The sequence below is a fragment of the Camelus bactrianus genome, chromosome 23 (genome assembly GCF_048773025.1).
Source record: "Camelus bactrianus isolate YW-2024 breed Bactrian camel chromosome 23, ASM4877302v1, whole genome shotgun sequence".
NCBI lineage: Eukaryota > Metazoa > Chordata > Mammalia > Artiodactyla > Camelidae > Camelus > Camelus bactrianus.
Window position 1 is genome coordinate 32,579,357 of NC_133561.1, and position 20,942 is coordinate 32,600,298.

The 20,942-nt window shown below is 45.8% G+C and overlaps 1 protein-coding gene across 4 annotated transcripts; it reads right to left on the reverse strand.

Annotated features, from left to right (window-relative positions):
* Positions 1 to 7,069: 7,069 nt before the first annotated feature.
* Positions 7,070 to 20,935, reverse strand: LAX1 (lymphocyte transmembrane adaptor 1). 4 transcript variants are annotated; one of them, XM_010967583.3, is made up of 6 exons: positions 20,702 to 20,935; positions 20,147 to 20,341; positions 17,565 to 17,674; positions 14,624 to 14,734; positions 13,874 to 13,959; positions 8,680 to 11,942 (listed from the first exon to the last, which is right to left on the reverse strand). In XM_010967583.3, the coding sequence occupies exons 2-6, from the start codon at positions 20,293 to 20,295 to the stop codon at positions 11,196 to 11,198; spliced, it is 1,203 nt and encodes a 400-aa protein (XP_010965885.1). In that variant the 5' UTR covers positions 20,296 to 20,341; positions 20,702 to 20,935; the 3' UTR covers positions 8,680 to 11,195. The 4 variants fall into 4 exon arrangements, with proteins under 4 accessions (XP_074208126.1, XP_010965885.1, XP_074208127.1 ...); XM_074352025.1 differs by lacking the exons at positions 20,147 to 20,341; positions 20,702 to 20,935 and adding an exon at positions 7,070 to 8,163 and having other exon boundaries at positions 11,187 to 11,942; positions 17,565 to 20,138; XM_074352026.1 differs by lacking the exon at positions 17,565 to 17,674.
* Positions 20,936 to 20,942: the final 7 nt, after the last annotated feature.

Here is a 20,942-nt window from a genome sequence, read left to right on the forward strand (position 1 = left end):
TTCAGAGCTTCTCCTGTGTCTGCAGTTTCTTTAAAATAACCAGTTTAAAACCAGTGCATGCAATCAAGCACACATTTTGATAGAAAGCTGCTGCTAGTCATGAGGAACAGATAGCTTAGTTAAGGGTTTTAGTGCTTTTCTAAGTATGGGGAGATGCAAGAATGCAGATTCATAAAAAAATTTCTCTTGAAAATATCTAAATATTTGCAGGCCTGTTTTGCCAGTACAGAATGCCTCATTCCTGATCTCCACCTTGAATTTCTTTCAGGGTATGTTGAAGATCAGTTACTCAGTGGCTAATGACTTAATTCTTGTAGAACTGGATGGTGAGTGACCTTCTTTAGTTGACATATCTCTTCATCTGTTTATCGGTGCATAGCCTTTAGTACCTTTGGTAATAAATTTGTAATCCACAGAGTAAACTTGTTTCTTGAGTCCATTTAGCAGCTCTAGCAAATTAATCAAACCCAAAAGGGGTTCGTGAGAATCTCTGGTTTATAACCAGTAGGTCAGAAGCACAGGTAAAAACCTGGACTTGCAATTGGCATTGGAAATGGAGGGCAGCACCTCCCAGGTCTACAAGGCCTACACTCACCCAGCTTCAAGACTGAAGAGAGACCCCAGGGTCAGTGACAGAGACATCCATGGCTTAATGGGTGGGGAAGCTTACATGTGCGAAGCAAGGTCCTGGAGCAACACCCCTCCATGTGCTGTGGACAACAGACAGTATTTGCTCTGGGGGGCAGGGACAGGTTAGCAGTTATGGGGGAATTAATGTCTGGTTGGCTCATTTGTTACCAGGGAAAGCAGCAGACGGGCATGCCCTTCACCACACCTTTGATAAGAACAATCATTAGCTGAGTCCTGGGGGCGAGTATGTCAGTCATGCGAGCAGGGTGTAGGTGAAGCAGGCACCGGAGAAGCAGGGGATGGACAGAGAGCAAGAGGACACACACCTTGAGTGGCCTGGCCATACAGAGCCCTTAACCTGTGGAATTTGATGCTACATCAGGGTAGATAGTGTCAGGAAAAGAGCTGAATTGTAGGACACCCAGCTGTGTTGGAAAATAGCTTGGTTGGGTGTAGAAACTCCCCACATGCTGTAATTAGTGATCAAATTGTTAACTCCACTGCTTGATAGATGGACATTCTACCAACACTCTCCGTGTTCAACTTATCCATGAGGAAGGGAAGACAAGAATAAATTATGGACTCCTTTATTTTTCCCTTTCTTGCTATGTCATTTTTTTCAGTATGTTGGGAAGAAAATTTTTTTATTCTACCCTTCTAGGTTCTTTGGCTGCCCTAATAATTAAATTGACATAAGACAGATTAATAAGAGAGAAAAAAACACAAACATTTATTAACATGTATACATGGGCAAGCCCCAGGAAAACTCAGTAACTTCCCCAAATGGTGGAAACTGTCCCCTTAAATACCATCTTCAGTTAAACACAAAGGACATTGGGGGTGGGGAGTCAGTTATGGGCTGTGAACGAAAAATATTGCCAGCCATATCAGTAAACAAAGGATGCTGTGGCCGCTACCACATCAGCCGCTACCTCCGCCCCTGACAGTGAGTGGAGGGAACTCAGGATGTTAAAGAAGAGGTTACTGGCCTTAGATTGCTGGGTGCATATCAAAGGAATGACTTCAAAGAGCCCAGAATTTTGTACCTTCCCATATAGAGAAAAGGGCTAAATTCCTTCACTTGGAATATCTGGTTTTCTTTAATTAACACTAATCTTTTTGGTTTTGTTTTTTTTAATTGGAGGTGGGGTAATTGGGTTTAGTTTTTTATTTTTTTAATGAAAGCATGGGGAATCGAACCCAGGACCTTGTGCATGCTAAGCCTGTGCTCTACCACTGAGCTGTACCCTCCCTAATGAATAGTAATCTTTTGATGTTCTGACAACCTACTCTCTGAGACAAAACTCCTACATACCTATTGCTGGTGACTAGGTTCTTGTCTCATTGCAGAAAGAATTCAGAGATGAGATGTGGAGGTCAAGAAAGTAAAGATTTATTAAGGGTTATATGGTACACTCAAGGGGAGAGCAGGCAGGCTGAGGTGAGCAGCTGCCCTGAGTTTCATTGGTAAGTTGGGTCTATAGTGTAAAAATGAATAGACAGAATATTCATTGGGGAGGGAACAGTGTGGGGTCATACTCCCTGATTTTCATTCCAACTGTAACTTCCCGAAGGAAGGGATTTTGGTCCTTATTTAGTCTGGATTGGAAGTGTCATGGCATTGGTGCTTCTAAGCTGCAAGGCAAATTTTATTGTAATAGGGACATAATGAACAAAATGTTACATTTGGACATTGAAGATTCCTGCCTTTTCCCATCTTTCTTTGTCAGCCTCCAGGCCCCCTGTTACCCCGAAACGTGTGATCGCTTATCAGCCCAGAGGCTCCTGCTTTTCTTTCTCTGCCCAGGGACCCCTGTTGTTTACATGATGTGTGGTTTCCTGCATTTGGCCCGTGCCCCTCTCCTTTTTTGCCCAATTCCTGACATTTGGCCCGCATCCTCCTTTCTCTGCTCATATCTAGCTATCTGCCTGCTGTAACATACCCTGGCTCCTCCCCCGCCTCTTTGGAACAAGTTCTTAGTGTGATCTGAGAGGCTTCCCAGGCTCAAGTCCTCAGAAAGTCTGCCAAGTAAAACACAACTCTCAACTTGTAGGTCGTGCATATTTTTTTTCAGTTGACAGGCAGTCACCAGGAAAAGCACAGTAAACAAGGGTAAGGTTGTTCTGCAGATTTAAGTTCCTGCCTTCTCTCAGGATGAGTGTCTAAGGATTTAGTCGTCCCCTCTTCCTGGTGCAGCAAGGGAGACACCCTTACAAATGGAGATTTCCCTTCTACATGTAAATGTCTCTTTAAAAAGGGTAACTTTTACTCAGTTTTCAGAGCTCTCCTGTGTCCACAATTTCTTTAAAATAACCAGTTTAAAATAATCCTCATGTCAAAAAGGCATATTTTGGGGTGGCAAAATTCTGCTCCCCTGCAACCGTAAGTGGGTACCTAACACAAGGAAGTAATGCAAGCAGATAAGGTAGAGGGTTCCAGGGGGAAAAGAACCAGATACAGCTTTTTGACATAAAAGAAGCCATTTTGGTCGAAGCCATTTTGTGATCTAAGTCCGGCTACAATGCTTGCTCTTGAACAAGTTTCAGAAATTAACCGTCCTAAAGGAACAGAGGAAAAGCAGCCAAGAAACAATAATTCAGCAATAAAACCAGAGCCCTAGTTCCTTCTCAAGGGACATACATAACAACGTGATACATATCGTTGAGTTATTCCACAGAAACTAAGGCTCCCACCCAGATGGAGGATGGTAGCTACATCCTAAGACCCCAGAATGGTCAGAACCTAAGGGATGACGATGTTGACCTTTTCTGGACCTCGTGATTTCAATCAACTGGAGCTTGGACTCTATCAACCTTTGCCCCACTTCTAGGCTGAATTCTCCTCTGCTCCAGCCCCCTCATGAATATGCACACAGTGCCCAAGCCCCTTCATGAATATGCAGGTACCCTTAGCTTCAAACTTCCCCAGTTTTGTTGTTCGGGGAGACACTGCTTTGGGAAAGATCCCTTGGTGTTCTCCTAACTTGCTGAAAGTAATAAATGCTTCCTTCTCCCAGTCTGGTTTGGTTGTGTCTTTTGGCTCGAGACCCACCAAGAGGCAAATCAAGTTTTTCGGTAACAGTAACAGAAATAAGAAAGGCTGTGACAAGTGTCCGTGGTGGTTTGTGCTTCCCAGGACACCCCTGCCTTCTTTCTATGGCACCAGCTTACTGACCAGTTTAAGACTCAGAGTTTTTGTAAGTATCTGCAAGAGAGTATAGGATCTCGGCCCACAGGAAAACCAGAAGTGATGGTAAAGCACAGTGATGCCAGTGGAGTGTTCAGGAAAGAGATGTGCCAGAGGGACAGCAGAGCCCTGTCCTCTGCTCACCATCAGAGGGTGAAGGAGCGAGAGCAGGAGACCTGGCCAAGCTCTGTGTTTGATACCAAACAGCACTCTGAATGAGGCCACGATCTGTACACTACAAGTCGGAGTGATTCATTTACTACATTTAACTAATTAAGGAGTCATAATGAATTAGCTATCTTTATATCTCCTGTCTCATCCTGATTTTGAGAACATTTCTTTATATTAAGCATCATTAGGCATACGAAATGAAAAATGACCGCAACTGGGCATTCAATTTAACGCATTCAATTTAACTCAAAATTCCTGGCAACTAATGTGAGAAAATAAAGCTATAAGAGGGGAAGAAAGAATTTATAATAAAGTCTTTCATCCATTCATTTGTAAAAATTCTCAGAAAAAGAAATAAACAGAAAGGTTACCATCCTGAGTATACTACTTGTTAATTATTCTCAGTTTGGGAGAATGTATGTAAGTGTAACTAGTGTTTAAAAAACAAAACTCATTTGACACGACATTGTAAAATGACTATAATTCATTAAAAAAAATGTTTAAAAACAAAACAAAAAATACAAAACAAAACTCAACCAAGCAAATTGGGGACCTAGCTGGCCTTATTAGGTGACTCATGAATCAGGCAGTGTCCCATCTAACAACCAGAAAGGGGCTCCAGGAGTGGCACAAAACGGAAGGTTTTACGGAGCGGAGGGCGGGGCAAGAAAGTTACTAGCAAAGGAAAAGTGTTACTTTGGGCCACGGCATCTTGTTTTTGAGGAGAAGGGAGTAGCAAGTTTTCTTTTTCTTTTCTTTTTCTCCTTTACTCAGTGAAGACTTATTGAATAACTTTAATGTACCATGTGCAAAGCCTGCTTTTTCTCCTCTCACCCTGTCTCAGATGATAGCTGCATAGAAAGCATTTTTCTCTTCTGTGCACGTAGACTTTTGCTAATTCCACCCCGGAAGTGTCTCCTGGTTGGCACCCCCTTCTTACTTCTCCCAGTGAGATGAATGCTCATCTCCCCGTGTTCCAGGAGTGGTCCGTTCATAACCTCTAATCCCCTGCGTGTGCTTATCACCTGATTGTGTGGATCCTACTGACTATACTTCAATTTTAAAACATGAAATGAAAAAAAAAGGACCAAGCCCACCTTCAGGAAGCTGGTCGCTGGAAATAACTGGGACAAGACTGCGGCAAGGGTCTTTATCGTCCAGGTTACCTCACTTGTGTTGATCAGGGGATTTCAGATTGTCTGTTTTAAAGGTCACGTTTCTGAGAGGAACTGAAATAGCAATGAAGTCTTGGTTTGTTGTAGCGGGGGGCAAATGACTCAATTTGGGCTTATTATTTCTTTTTAACACTGATTTACTGAGGTATCCAACTCATTGGGGTATAAGCATGAACTGGCTTTATTTTTCCCCCAAACTTCCCTAAAACTGTGGTAGGTTGAACCTCTCTTCCTGAGTGATAGCCCTCTTAACAACTTATTTTGATCCCATATTTTTTTATCTCATAACTGAAACCGACTCTCCCTAAAACTGAGTTTCTTTGCTGAGCTTATAATTAACTTTTCTATCCAAAAGCCTTTCTTGTTCCATCCCTGTTTCCCTCGGAATTGAGGAGTATCAAAGAAAAGGGGGAATCGACCCTGGGCCGGACCCTGTGGGGCCTTCCTGGATACAAAGCCCCTCTATGCCCTGTGTCCTTCCCTTTCTTATTTGTGGAAAAAGGCTTTGGTCTGCTAGGCCCCCTCCGGATTCCAAAGAGCAGATTCAGATTCAAGCAGTTACTAATTAGAGAAGTGAGCGAATGCAGGAACGAAGGAAAAGCAGTCAAGAAACAATAATAGTTCAGCAATGAAACAGAATCCTAATTCCTCCTCCAGGGACATGCTTAACCACTGGGTACAGATCTTTGAGTTGTTCTGCAGGAATGAAGGCCCCCACCCAGGTGGAGAATGGTGACTACATGCTGAGACCCCATGATACACAGAAAAAATGGGGCACAAGAGGATGGCCATGTCCCAGGTCTTGATCGAGTCCCTGGGATGTGCTCCACCCAGTGAGGGCCCTTGGCTTTATGCATGAAAGAATTCAAGAGCCAGCCATAGCTGAGTAAAAGTAGATTTATTCAGAGAGATGTACATGCCATAGATAGAGTGAGGGCTGTCTCAGAAGGCAAGAGAAAGGCAGCATGAAGGTCATCTTATTCCAGAAGGGAGAGCGTGAACTCAGAGCACGGAGTTGGCTAGGAATAATGCGATCGGCCATGAGGCATGGGGGTTGCTAGTTTTTAATGGGCTTGGTAACTTCATATGCTAAGAAGTGAGAGGACTATTCCAACTACTTTGGGTACAGGGCTGGGAGTCCCAGGAATCACCCACTTTTTGACCTTTTATGGTCAGCCTAGAAACTGTCCTGGCACCTGTGGGAGTGTCGTTGAGCATGCTACTGTATTACAGTGAGCCTATATTGACGCTCAAGGTCTACTGGGAGTTGAATCTTCCGCCATCTTGGTGCTAACTGCTGTGTCATTCTTTTAATGGCTGTGCCTTGCCCCCTTCCTTCCCATCTCACCCAGTCAGAGCCAGCAGGCTGATGATTGAGATTCCTGGAGCATCACCCTGGTACCTCAGCACCAACCAAGCAGAAGAAAGTCATGCACCCTGCAGCCCTCACCCCAAAGGTTGCCTTTAAAACCTCTTCCCTGACAACCAATGTGGAGTTCAGGTTTTTTGAGCATGAGCCACTCATTCTCCTTGCTTGGCCCTCCCTCCGCTCCAAACTCTGATACTTCAGTCTGGCCTCATGGTGCATCGGGCACATGGACTTGGCTTCAACAACATAAACATCTCTCCCAGTTATGAGAATTCTTTTATGTCAGTGTTTAAGATTCAGTTCTGTTTGACTCTTCATCTCACCTCTGGTAGAACTCCCTCCTTAAGTGACTAGGTGAGATTGTCACCCTCTAGAGAGAGACTTGTGTTACTCTCCAGGCTAATCCTTACTGACCATCAATAACAGACTGACGTGGCACCCGCTGCATGGCAGGAATTTAAATGCCAGTCACTTGAGCGAATCTGAGAGCAATGAAGAAATCTACTCAAAATATAGCCACCAGACACAAGGGAGCTAGTGCCTGCACCTGCGAACACCTGCCTTTATCCCACTGTCTTAATCCACTCGGGCTGCTGTGACAACATCATGGGGGACTTAAATAGCAAACACTTATTTCTCACAGTTCTGGAGGCTGGGGAGTCCAAGATCAAGGTGCTCGTGGATTCGGTGCCTGGGAGAGCCTGATTCCTGGTTCGTAGACAGTCATCTTCTTGCTGTGTCTTCACAGGGCAGAAGGGACGAGGGAGCTCTCTGGGGCTGTTTTACAAGGATGCTCATCTCATTCATGACAGCTCCACTGTCACGACCTAGCCACTTCCAAAGGCCTCGCCTTCTAACACTGTCACAGTGAGGACTGGATTTCAACATATGAATTTTGGGGGCACACAAATGATCAGCACCCACCCAAGTGCTTGTGAAGCTGCCTTACTGCAAAAAAAAAAAAAACCGGCCTCTACACCAGGATGGCCAAATTGAGAATCGGAGGCAGAGTTTGGGGAGGACAGAAAAGAACCGCTTTATTGCCTTGCCAGGCGAGGGGAGCCACGGCAGCCTCATGCCTTAGAGGCGGTGAGCCCCTCTTGGGGTTGGGGCCTTGAGGTTTTATAGAAAAGCTGGATGCAACAGAAAAAAAGGCTGTAACAATCAGGGCGCTTTGCGGGGTGTTACATTCTTTTCATCTTGATAAGAACTTGTTGTTACGGAGGAATTTAGGAGGCTCTGTCCATTTTCTTGAGGTTCAGTGCCTGACCTTCTTTTAAGACATCTAAGGTAAAAGGATAAGTTATTCTAAGAGAAGAGTGCACGGGGAGGGGAGCGTGCTTGTCATAGGATCTGTTTAGCTGAAAGCACAGGCCTGGACAGCTCAACGGCCGTCTTGTTAGTTTTCTTTCAACCTCAGACGGTCTACACCTCACGTTTTCCCAAGAGAACCCTTGCCTTGGGACCCTTGTTGAGATGGTGCCAACACAATGACCCAGGTCCTGTGGCCTCTCCCAGGTGACACTTAGTTGCCATGCCGACGGTGGGTGGCCAGCTGCTTCACAGCCCTTTCTCTCAGTTCTGGCAACGCATTCTTCTTTCTCCTTTTCCCAGGGCATCAGACAGACACCCTGCAGAAGAGACAGTTACCATCTCTGGGGATGGGGCAGAGAAGGAGGAAAGACCCTGTCTTCCTGACCAGCATACTCCTCAAAGCCTAGCCTCAGTCACCTCTCAGTTCTCTCCTGTGGAGCAGGGATGTGGTGCCAGGGAGAGCAGCTTTTGGTAGGACTAACCTTCCTACTTTCGGTAAGCCCTGAGGGGTGCTGACTGACCCCTACCAGCTGGGTGCTTTGAACTCAGAATGTAGGGTGTTTTACACCTTTGGTACTAAGCTTTAGCCTCCATTCCTGAACGACAGAAAACCTCACTCAATATTTTAAGAGGACATGCACTGAAACCATATCATCAACCATCAATTATCAATAACCTCATTTTACCTTGGGCCCTGTGCTAAGAACCAGGGATTAAATATAAGGGATTTAATTGTATTTTCCAATAAGCAGCATGATTTCTGATTGATAGCAGAAGACAGAGTACGTACGTTAACGAAACAACGCAAGAAACAGACAGACAAATATCCAGACTGATTATATAATGTGCTTTATTTTCTGTCCATTTTGCAGAAGGCACATTTATTTAAGTGGAATGAGCCTAGACATCTTCACCCTGAGCTCCCAGCTTTGTCCATGCTTTAAAATTATTCTTACTTTGACATAACTTACAGAAAAATTATTTTTACTTTGACATAACTTACAGAAGAGTTGCAAAAATAGTACAGAGAGTTCTGGTATACCTTTCACCCAGCTTCCCCTAATGTAAATTACATAACCATGGTACGTTTATCAAAACCAAGAAATTAACACTGATACAATACTATTAACTAAAATATGAACCTTCTTCTTCTTTTTTTTTTTTTCATTTCACATTTTCCCCACAATGTTCTTTTTCTGTACGAGGATCCCATCCATGACACCATGTTATATTTAGTCGTCATGCCTCCCTGGTCTCCTCCAGTCTGACAGCTTCTCAGTCTTCCCTCGTCTTTCACAACTCTTAACACTTTTAAGTGTTCTGGTCAGTATTTGTAAAATGTCAGCCAGTTTCTGATGCTTCTCATGATAAGACTAGGGCTGTGGATTTGGGGGAAGAATACCACAGAGGTTAAGCACCCACGTCCTTGATCATACAGCAACATGACTTGTTACTGGTGAGTTAACCTTGACCACATGGTCAAGGTGATGTGTGCCAAGTTAAGAAACCAAGATCTGAGTGCTAAGTGCGCTCACTGCTTCCAGATAAAATAATGGACAGTTAGGAAATATGTATGTATGCCAGCCTGTATGCACACACGTCTGTATTTCCTTTCCTACTTGCTTATTGTCACTTTTCTCTGACAGTAGGAGACCTGCCTCTCCTTACCTATTATATATTTACTTATTTGTTCAACCCAAGTACACATTTAAATAGTTTCAGAATTGCTAAACTATACTCCCATGAGATACAAATTGGCCAACTAGGCTGCAGTGCTGGTGTTCCAGTTCTTTGTGTCTTTATCTTACAGTTTCGAGGAGAAACACTGTTTTCCAAAGTTAATTAGGCCAGCTTATTTGCTTTCCCCACTCCCATCAGTGAAATTATGTCAAACATTTGTAATACAGCTTGATTTATTTTTTTTACAATCTGCATTTTATCGTGGGTTCCCCTGACAGTTTGGTGAATTTTTCAAAAATTTGTATACGATAAAAGTCCCTCTTTGTGCCCTATACTTTGTGTATGTGTGTCTGTTTTGACAAATACCGTCATGTAGCCTTCACCATAATACCACACAGAAGAGCTCCATCATCCCAAATGTTCCCCTGTATAGCTCCTTTGTTATAAACCGCTCCCCTTTCCCCAAACTTGCCAACCACTGCTTTGTTTTCCAACCCTTTAATTTTTTGGGGGGTGGGGAAGGGTTAGAGGTAATTAGGCTTGTTTGTTTGTTTATTTGTTTATTTATTTCTAATGGCGGTACTGGGGATTGAACCCAGGGCCTTATGCATATGCTAGGCATGCACTCTACCACTGAGCTATACCCTCCCCACCACCATTCCTTTAATTTTGCCTATTCTATGATATCATAGAAATGGAATCATACAATATTTAGGTTTTTAGGTCTAGCTTCTTTCACTCAGCAACATGCATTTAAAATCTGCCCATGCTGTTGCATGAACCAATACTTTACTCCTTTTTGCTGCTGAGTATGGATAAACTCACTGTGTGGATATAGGACAGCCTGCTGACCCATTCACCTGTTGAAGGACATCTGAATTATTTCTAGGTTTTGGGAATTATGAATAAAGCTGCTATAAACAGTCATGCATGGGTTTTGTGTGTGTGTGTGTGTGTGTGTGTGAACACAAGCTTTCCATTCACTTGAGTAAATACCTAATCGAGGAATGGCTGGGTTGTCTAGTAAGTGTATATTCATAAGAAACTGCCAAACAAGTTTTCCAGAGTGGATGCTATTATGCTTTGCAACTCCTTCAGCAATGAGTGAGAGTTCCTATTATTCTGTGTTTTCCCCCGCATTTGGTTGTCCACACTCATTTTCAAGTGGAAGTTGTCCCCCCACCCCATCCCACCTTCTTCCTTCCTTCTGCCTCTTCCTGGATTACAAACTAATCTGTATTCTGGCTTTGCAGCCTGCTGGTATCAGTAAAGGCAATGATTTTGGACTACATGTATCCACTGTGAGCTAAAGGACTCTCCCATTTTTCACCTCCTAACAGTCCTATAAGGCAGTTTCAGCAAACATTCTTAAGCTGATACGAGAGAGAACAGCAACCTGCTTGAGAAGAATTTCTTTCTGGCTTCCTCAAACCTCTGCTTTTGTGGGCCTCTTAGCTCCCACTCATTTCTGCCTCTTTTTAGCCTAACCAAATGAATCCACCGAAACATAACGGTGATCAAGGGTCTTCACTAGACCCTGCAGTGGCTACGAATCTGGCAGGATAGACCACGTCATATGGTTTCCAGCTGGGTACCTGAGTCTCAATTCATGAAGAAGGAGCCGTGTTTCAGGCCCTTCCTCAGAGTCCCTGACTCCTACCTTGGCAGCTCACACGTTCTCATAGTCGTTGGAGTCTTCATCTGACAGCTCTCCTCCAGGCTCCATCTGACTCTTCTCACTCTGGGCAGATGACTGACAGGCCACACAATCCTTCAAAGCCAGGAGACTCCCTGACTCTGTGACAGGCTGGGTGTGGGTCCTTGGACCATCTGTCCTGCTCGCTACCTGGTCTGCATTTGAGGATGTCATGTCTTCCTCCTCCTGCTGCTGGTTGCCACTGGGATCTGCCGGAGGTATATTTTCATAATCTCTGCGGCACTGAAAAGCCACCCAGGGCTGCTTCCCTTGGACAGCCCCGAGATCCAGCCCGACCATGTTGACATAGTCATTTGAGGTCTGAGAAGAATCTTCCCCGTCGCTGAGTGGATCACTGTCCTCAGCTCCTGGAGACCAAAAACTGGTGCAGTCACTGGCATTCCCACAGCCCTCCCCTCTTTCTCCAGTGAACTCCAGCTCCTCGGCACCTGAGAAGACAAAGAGGCTCCCAGGGGGACTGCTGGTGGAGGCTGAATGCTCGGCAACCTCTTTTGCTGTGGGGACATTGACATAATCCCTTGAATCCTCTGAGGAAGTGCTGGGGCAACCTGTGGGCGCTCTGACATTGACGTAGTGCGCGGGGGGAGCGGCGTGTCCACGCATCTGGTGCCCCACGGCGTTGTCGTAGATGCCCACCGCGTACCCCATGGCGTGAGCGTGGGCTCCGTGCACGGGGAGGGCATTGCCTGCTCGGGAGGGCTATGAGGAAGAAGAGAAAGCCGGTGAGAGGACAGAAATAGAAATACAGACAAAGCCTTTCTTCTTTCCTGCCCAGGACTGCTCCGTCTAATGGTTCCTCCACTCAGTTCTCCACTTTCAGAGAAAAGCTCTAAAGCAGGGGTCTCAGACGGCAAGGCTTCAGATGCTAAGTATGAGGGAAGTGCGCTGAGTTGAAGGAAAGCAAGAGTGTAAGTGTGATAATAAATCACAACTGGCTTTTGGCCACAATGTGGGGGTTCAGTGGCGAGCTGGGGGAAGTAGTATGAACTGGAGAGAGCCTGCCGCCACCCCAGAGCACATGAGAGGCGACCGCATCTTTACCTAAAGGCAGAGGCTTGGGCTCAGACTGAGGGTGCAAGTCCTGGCCTCACCTCTCTGTGCTGAGTTTGGGCGAGTTACCTAAGCTCACTGTGCCCTGGTTTCCTAACTTATAAAATGGGGATAATCATAATAATATCCCCACCATGAGGTTTTTGTGAGAAGTAAATGGATCACCGCATGTAAAATGTTTAGAGTGGCTCCTGGCACAAAGAAAACACTTAAAAAATGCTTGGTGTCATTAGTAAAGAGGCAGCTGACACCCAGACTCAGCTGATCACGGCCGTTCAGGAATGCTGGTCTGATGTTTCCAGAACTTCTGAGTTTTCAAGAAAGGCTGGACATCTGGACTTTCACGTGAAATCTTTTAGATTTTTAAATGTTGGCAACTGATTCCAAATGTCCTTCAAACACTGCAAAGTACAAGCCAAACATGATTGCAGGCTTACAGCAGTTTGGGATCTAAACATTAGATGCAAAAATCCCCTCAGGGACCACCCAAGTCCTGGAACTAGCTTTTGCCACGGGGTTTCCTTTGCCCTGCCTTTTATCAGCTACTTAGTCTTGCTGCCTCAGGAATTCTTAGAGGCGGGAGTCGAGCCCAAGGATGGGACATGCAAGAGAAGGAGGAAGCGAATGTGGCTGCATGGTAATCGAACCTAAGTCTCTGGATAGAGAAAGGCTGGGTACAAAAGAATCGTCATCAGTGGCCAAGGATGGCCACAGAACCAAGGGAACTGACTCTCAGCAAGCAGACGAGAACTTATCTATGGAAACAAGCATCCTGATCTTCAAAAGAGTCCCTCTACTGTGCCTGGTGCTTCTCACCTACACTGTCACGTGTCTCCTCCCTTATAAGACACACAAGGTTATTGTTATTAAATGTTAACACTCCCCTTGTAGCCTCAAAGGGTATCCCCCATGTGATCACTTGCTACACCAGCTACCGCGCTGAATGACTTACGAGCACTTCTGTTCTGGAGGAGAACTGAAACAAACACAGGTCCTAGGAGTAATTCCCAGAGCAGGGTTTTAGGAGTGTTTTGAGCACCAACAGCACTGTTGGAATATGTGTGTATTCTCCCAAGGTCATTACTTTGAAGGGGACAACATGCCTTTGGAAACATACATGATCATATCTCTGTTAAAATAATCTATTTCAGTTCCAACACCATGTTCTTGAATACACATGCCCTGGTGCCTTTCTTAAACCCAAGCTTTTGGGTCTATCTTTCTTTCTTTCTTTTTAAAATGTTTTTTGCATGTGTGTGGTAATCAGGTTTACTTATTTATGTATTTTTAATGAATGTACTACTGGGAATTGAACCCAGGACCTCACGCATGCTAAGCACGCACTCTACCACGGAGCTAACCCTTCCCTCTGCTCTGACCTGTCTCAATTTTTTGCCTTGGGCAGTAGGGAGGTCCTGGGGCTAGTCTTCCCAGGCTACTAACCGCTCCTCAGGAGGAGGGCTGAAGGCAAGCTGCTGCAGTGAAATGAGCCCTGAGACCTAGAGCTCTCTCCCTTCGCCTCTTCTGCCTGGGACTCGTCATTCCTCCCGAGGGGGCTGCCATTTCCACCTGACTCTTACCACATACTCGGAGGGAGGGCTGTCAGAGTTTCTGGAGAGGAGGCTCTCAGTACTGAAAATACGGATACTCCTTGATGGATGTCTTCCTGAAAAGACGGAGAACAGACCCTGAACGTAGTCAGCCAGTCCTCTGAGGGCTTCCGCCCCAGCCATCCCCACACCCTGCGCGAAGCGGCTTTGTGTGACGCCTGGTACCTGGGGCCTGGCGTTCTGTGGGGAGAGGGTCAGAGCCACAGGGCTGGTGTGCTCTGAGACCTGGAACCCTCCCCAGCCAGCTGAGGACAAAGGACACCAGCACAGGAGCTGGGGAGGCGGGGAAGGAAGCTGGGAACCCTCCCTGCCTGCGAGGCTGGAGGCCGGGTTCTCCTTCTGTATGTCTTTCCCAACCCTAGACTTACCCAGCTGTCCTCTGCTAACTTTATCAGGAAAAAACAAAACCGCAATATATGTGAATCAAACCATCATGCCGTACTCCATAAACTTCAGTCATACAGTGTCAATTATTTTTTCAATGAAACTGGAAAACAAACACCTCCCCCCCCCAGATGACCCCTGCTCTCTTCTTACAGCTCCCAGGGCCCACACTGGAGTTGCATCTTGGCAGTCTGTCTATCCCATTCTCTCCCACGCTCCCCAAAAGGCAGAAAGTTCTGGAAGGTTAGACAAAGTTGCTTCCAGGTGCTGAGAGGTACATTCAGGAGGCAGAAGTTCTGTAGGTCTGGACTCGGTAGATTAGAAAGAAAAACCTACCCAGCTCTTCTTGTCTTCGGGGCAAGAGGTCATAAATATTTTTGGCTCGTTGTCTGGGTCGAGGCAGAGTCAGTAAGGGCATGACGGTAACTCGGAAGTAAGGAACTCGCTCTGCAAGGCAATGAGAGACATGGAGTGGTGGCAGGGCCCAGTAGCACAGAATTCGGGGACTCAGGGATGAGATGCCCTGAAAATATTCCCCACCCTCGCCACATATCATAACAAAGAGGCATTTTCGGACTTGACCAACTCCCTTTGATCTAGAAGAATCAGGGACTTGGTGGCCAGCAGCAGGAGGAGAAACCCCGGGCACAGGGGTACTAGGGCAATGACTTTCAAAATGGAACTTGACTCTCACATCAACAAGAGAAAGGACAAAAACCACATGATCATCTCAATAGATGCAGAAAAAGCTTTTGATAAAATTCAACACCCATTTATATAAAAACTCTCACCGAAGTGGGTATAGAGGGAATATATCTCAACATAATAAAAGCTATATATGACAAACCTACAGCCAGCATAGTAGTCAATAGTGAAAAACTCAAAAGCTTCCCACTAAAATCTGGGACAAGACAAGGCTGCCCACTATCCCCTCTCCTATTCAACATAGTCCTGGAAGTCCTAGCCACAGCAATCAGGCAAGAGAGAGAAATAAAAGGATCCAAATTGGAAAAGAAGAGGTAAAAGTGTCACTATAAGCAGATGACATGATACTATATATAGAAAACCCTAAAAGGTCCACACAAAAACTACTAGAAATAGTCGAAGAATTCAGCAAGGCAGCAGGTTACAAGATTAACGTTCAAAAATCAGTTGCATTTCTTTACACTAATGATGAATCAACAGAAAAAGAAAGTAAATAAACAATCCCCCTTAAAATAGCACCCAAAGTAATAAAATACCTAGGAATAAATCTAACCAAGGAGGTTAAAGACTTATACACGTAGAATTATTAAACATTGATTAAGGAAATTAAAGAAGATTTAAAAAAATGGAAAGATATCCCACACTTCTGGATAGGAAGAATCAATATTGTTAAAATGGTCACACTGCCCAAGGCAATCGACAGATTTAACGCAATCCCTATCAAATGACCCAGGACATATTTCACAGAACTAGAACAAATCATAATAAAATTTATATGGAACCACAAAAGACCTAGAATTGCCAAAGCATTACTGAACAGAAAGAAAGAGGCTGGAGGAATAACTCTCCCAGACTTCAGACAATACTACAGAGCTACAGTCATCAACACAGCATGGTACTGGCACAAAAGCAGACATATGGACCAATGGAACAGAATAGAAAGCCCAGAAACGAGCCCACAAACTTTTGGTCAGCTAATCTTCGACAAAGGAGGCAAGAATATACAATGGAGTAAACACAGTCTCTTCAGCAAACGGTGTTGGGAAAACTGGACAGCAGCATGTAAAACAGTGAAGCTAGAGCACTCCCTTACACCATACACAAAAGTAAACTCAAAATGGATCAAAGACTTAAACATAAGACAAGATACAATAAACCTCCTAGAAGAAAATATAGGCAAAATATTATCTCACATACATCTCAAAAATGTTCTCCTAGGGCAGTCTACCCAAGCAATAGAAATAAAAGCAAGAATAAACAAATGGGACCTAATGAAACTTACAAGCTTCTACACAGCAAAGGAAACCATAAGTAAAACAAAACAACAACCTAAGAATGGGAGAAAATTTTTCCAAATGAAACCGACAAAGGCTTGATCTCCGGAATATATAAGCAGCTCATACGACTTAATAAGAAAAAAACTAACAACCCAATCCAAAAATGGGCCAGAAGACCTAAACAAGCAATTCTCCAAGGAAGACATACAAATGATCAATAGGCACATGAAAAAATGCTCAATATCACTAATTATCAGAGAAATGCAAATCAAAACTACAATGAGGTATCACCTCACACCAGTCAGAATGGCCATCATTCAAAAGTACACAAATGACAAATGCTGGAGAGGCTGTGGAGAAAGGGGAACCCTCCTACACTGCTGGTGGGAATGCAGTTTGGTGCAGCCACTGTGGAAAACAGTATGGTGATTCCTCAAAAGACTAGGAACAGACTTACCATATGACCCAGGAATCCCGCTCCTGGGCATAGATCCAGAAGGAACCCTACTTCAGGATGACACCTGCACCCCAATGTTCATAGCAGCACTATTTACAATAGCCAAGACATGGAAACAGCCTAAATGTCCATCAACAGATGACTGGATAAAGAAGAGGTGGTATATTTATATGATGGAATACTATTCAGCCATAATAACCGGCAACATAATGCCATTTGCAGCAACATGGATGCTCCTGGAGAATGTCATTCTAAGTGAAGTAAGCCAGAAAGAGAAAGAAAAATACCATATGAGATCGCTCACATGCGGAAATTAAAAAAACCAAAACAAACGAACAGAAACATAAATACAAAACAGAAACAGATTCATAGACACAGAATACAAACTTGTGGTTGCCAGGGGGACAGGGGTGGTGGGAAGGGACAGACTGGGATTTCAAAATGTAGAATAGATAAACAAGATTGTACTGTGTAGCACAGGGAAATACATACAGGATCCTGTGGAGGATCACAGAGAAAGAGAAGGTGACAATGAATGTACGTATGTTCATGTATAACTGAAAAATTGTGCTCTATACTGGAATTTGACACCACATTGTAAAATGACTGTAACTCAATAAAAAAAAAAAGTTAAAAAAAAAAAAAAAGAACTTGACTCAGCATCGAGCCTTTTGGAGCCACAACTTGGAATCCTGAGCGAGACAATGACGTGGTGTCGGGTAAGGACGGAGGACTCCCCAGCGTAACAGCTTATCTCTGGAGGGTAAACTGGGCTTTAAATGCCAGGCTAGATTATCGACCCTCGGGCGTCTCAACTTTGGACAAACACGGGACTCACGCTTTTTCCGTTTATTCCAGTTCCACAGGATGCAGAAAACTGCGACGACCAGGAGGATGGCGAGGAGTCCCGCAAACCCCGAAAAGATGTTGCTGCTCTGGTCTTTAGCTCTGCGAGGAAAACCAAGGGCCGTGCCCCAGCCATGGGTGGGGGGTGGGCTGGAGAAGATGCTTCCTTTAGGAGGTGGGGCCCCAGTGATGGAAAGCAGAGGCGGGGTGGGCAGCGTGGTGGAAGAGACGGCCATCTCCTCGTGGACAGAGGGAACTGGGACGTGGCAGAAGGGACCCGTCCCTTTTGAACGCCAACTGGATGCCAGTGGCTTGCCTGGGATCCTCATTTAATCTTTGCAACAATCCCATCTCTCTTTGCAGCCAAGGAGCCAGCGAATTAGATTCAGAAAGATAGAGCAGCAAGGCAAAGGTCACACAGTGGGAAGATGCAAAGATGGACTGCGTCTAGGTCTGTTTGGGTCCAACGATCGTGCCCTTTCCGCTACTTCACACTGTCTTTCAAACTTGTAAAGTCAAGTCCGTCTGCCCCGTTTTGCCTCGTTCCCTGTTCCTGGGCTTCCTGCCTTGATCGGAGGTTACCCAGCTTACAACTAGGATGTGGCCTGGTGACAAGAGTCCGGATTGCCTGCACTTGAATAACCCCCACAGCACCAACTTGCGGAACTGGTCTCCAAGCCACACTCCGCTGTTCTGTGGAATTTAACCAGTGCAAACGCACGGAGCAAGCTGTGTGCTACTTGTAATTTTCAGGGAGGGCTGGAGGCACCGCTCTGCTTTGCCTCCTGTAACAGGAACCAACCAGCGGAGGCCACAGAAGGAATCGTTAGCAGACCTGCTCCCGCGAATGCTAGAAACCCAGTCACCTATCAGGGAAGGCTTTCGTCCTCCTGAGTTCTAGGTGTGTTCACCCACCTTATACTGGACATTTCTACTGGGTCTGAGACACATCTCAGACCAAATATGCCTGTAACAGAACTCCTGTTCTTCCGCATAAGTCTGCTCCCCTGTGGAGCCATCTGATGGCTGTGTCCCGTCACCTAATGGCTCGGCCAAAAACCATGGAGACATCCTTGAACGTTTTCTTTCTTTCACTTCCAGTTAACCAGCAGATTCCGTCTACTCAACCCTGGGCATCTATCCCAAACCAATCACTTCTAGTTCCTCCATTGCCACCACCCTGGTCCGAGCCACCATGAGTTCCACAGGGACCTTTGCAATAACTTCCCTAAAGGGTCTCCTTGCTTTCACTCTTGGCCCCAACACACTGTCTCCACACGTGATCCTCTGCACAGTAAATCAGATCGTGTCCTTCCTCTGTTTTCAGCCCCCCACGCCTCCCATCACACTTGGGATAGCAGCCACAGTCCCTACCCAGCGAGGACCGCACAGCATCTGCGGTTCTGGCCTCTGCCTGCCTCTGGCCTCGCTGCCCACCACTTCCCCTCTGACTTGAAGGCCAGGACTCCTTCCTGCTCCCTGCAGAGCACAGCCCTGTCTCAGAGCTGCTGCTCCCTTTCCTACGGCTCAGCCCCTCATTTCAAGCAGGTTTCTTGTGAAGTGTCACCCCCTTGGACAGGTCCTCCCTGGCCACACTCTCAGCCCCCTTACTCTGCTCTGGTTTTTCTCCTTAGCACTTATGAGTGACAGACATTATATTACACATGCATTTGTTTCTCTGTTTATAGGTGACTCTCCCACTTGGCTCCAGGAGGTCACGGACTTGTCTGTCCTGTTCACCTGGTGCCTGGAACAGTGCCTGGTACTCAGTAGGGACCTGATGAATATTTGTTAAATGAATGCATGAGTGAATTGACAAACGAATGAATATAGAAATAGTTTTTTCGGCAGGGGAGGGCTGCAGGGTTCTGACACTTTACGAAATCATTCTGCATCAATGCCCCTGTCTGCCTGCAAATGACGTGAATTTGTTCGTCATAGTAGTAACATTTACCGTCCCAAACTACAGTGATTCTAAATTTACTACTGTTGAGTTGTACTGTTATCATAGCATTGAAATGTACACCTCCCACTGGTAAAGTTTCAATTGCTGATGGACTTTTAATTTTTGTCAATATGTCACTGAAAGTTTTAGCAGTAAAATTTACAACTACAATTAGTTCTGTGAGCTTTTTATGTCCTAAAGACGTACCTTTATCATATCTATGATGACATTTTTATTCATGGCAAGTTGTTAGGACCTAAGGACACATCTTTGGGAAAAGTGGGCCTTTTGTTTCCATCAGGGTGGGAACTAGTTTTTGTTTTTGTTTTGCTGAGGTGTGATCAGTGATATCGGAGACAGGAAAGAGGGAAGGCAGCTGTCAGGATTTCTGAGAGTGAGAAACTCAACCGGGCCAGGCACACTTCCTCTCCCACTGACCACTCCTTCTCCATCTCCATACGCACCCCTTTCCTCCCAGCAGTTCCGAGCAAACCTCTCTGCGCCTAGAGCTTAGTGGTCTCGGGATCTGAGCCTGGTTGCGAGGGCCGCTGCTAGGGTAGAGGCCTTCCAGGGTAGCCCAGGGCCCTGTAAGTCAGGAGAGGGGAGAGCTCACCACCCCGGCCACTCACCTGTCCAGGCCGCCGAGGGTTACCTGCAGAGTGCTGGGCTCCGAGGTTCTCCCTCTGATTTCTGAAAGGGTCTGAGTGGTGACCTCCATCCTCACAGGGGCCTCTCCAGCTGCAGCTTCTCCTTCCAAGCTTCCTCTTTTATCAATCATCAGCTACCCAGCATGCCTGCCACTTTTCCTGACTCTTCCTTAATTGCTGACTCCCAGGAGAGAAGGCAAAATAAGCTGGTGTTCCACATACAATCCTGTGTGCTATAACCACTTCCAGTAGGTAAGAAGGACAGAAACCCTTCTGGCCTCCACGTCTTCCAAACACTCCTTACCATATAACTTTTCTTTTACTCTCAAAATTTCCTCTTAGATCTTGATTCAGCGAAGCCTCACACACACACACGCGCACACACACACACACACGTCTCTTGGTTTTTATTTCTTCCTTTGTAAAGCTTCCCATCTTTCTTTCTAGAACTTTCTCTCCCCCAAACTCCCTCCCTTGCGTCCATCCTGGAAATGTCAGGCCGATTTGACCCAGAATGCAAAGCAGGGCTGGTTCTACCTGGATGTGGCCGCGATGTGCAGGGCAGGAGGGGAGGGCGCCTCGGCGGCGATGCTCCCGGCGCGGCGGCTCAGGGAGCAGCCCGGGTCTCTGCCCTGTCGGGGCGGTGAGAGGGGCGCGGAGCCACCTGCCGAGAGGCGGGCGGCGGGATCCGTGAGAAGCTCATCTTCCCCCAACCCCCAAAGCGGGGAGAAAAGAGAACAAAACACTTTGCCAGAATGGAAACAGAGAGTCAGCTACA

Coding starts and splice junctions, on each gene's coding strand:
- LAX1 (XM_074352025.1), bottom strand. CDS start 17,901: ATGAGGATCCCAGGCAAGCCACTGGCATCCAGTTGGCGTTCAAAAGGG. Junction 13,960..14,623: donor CCGAAGACAAGAAGAGCTGG/GTAGGTTTTTCT, acceptor CCGTCTTTTCAG/GAAGACATCCATCAAGGAGT. Junction 11,943..13,873: donor GCCCTCCCTCCGAGTATGTG/GTAAGAGTCAGG, acceptor TCTTCCTCATAG/CCCTCCCGAGCAGGCAATGC.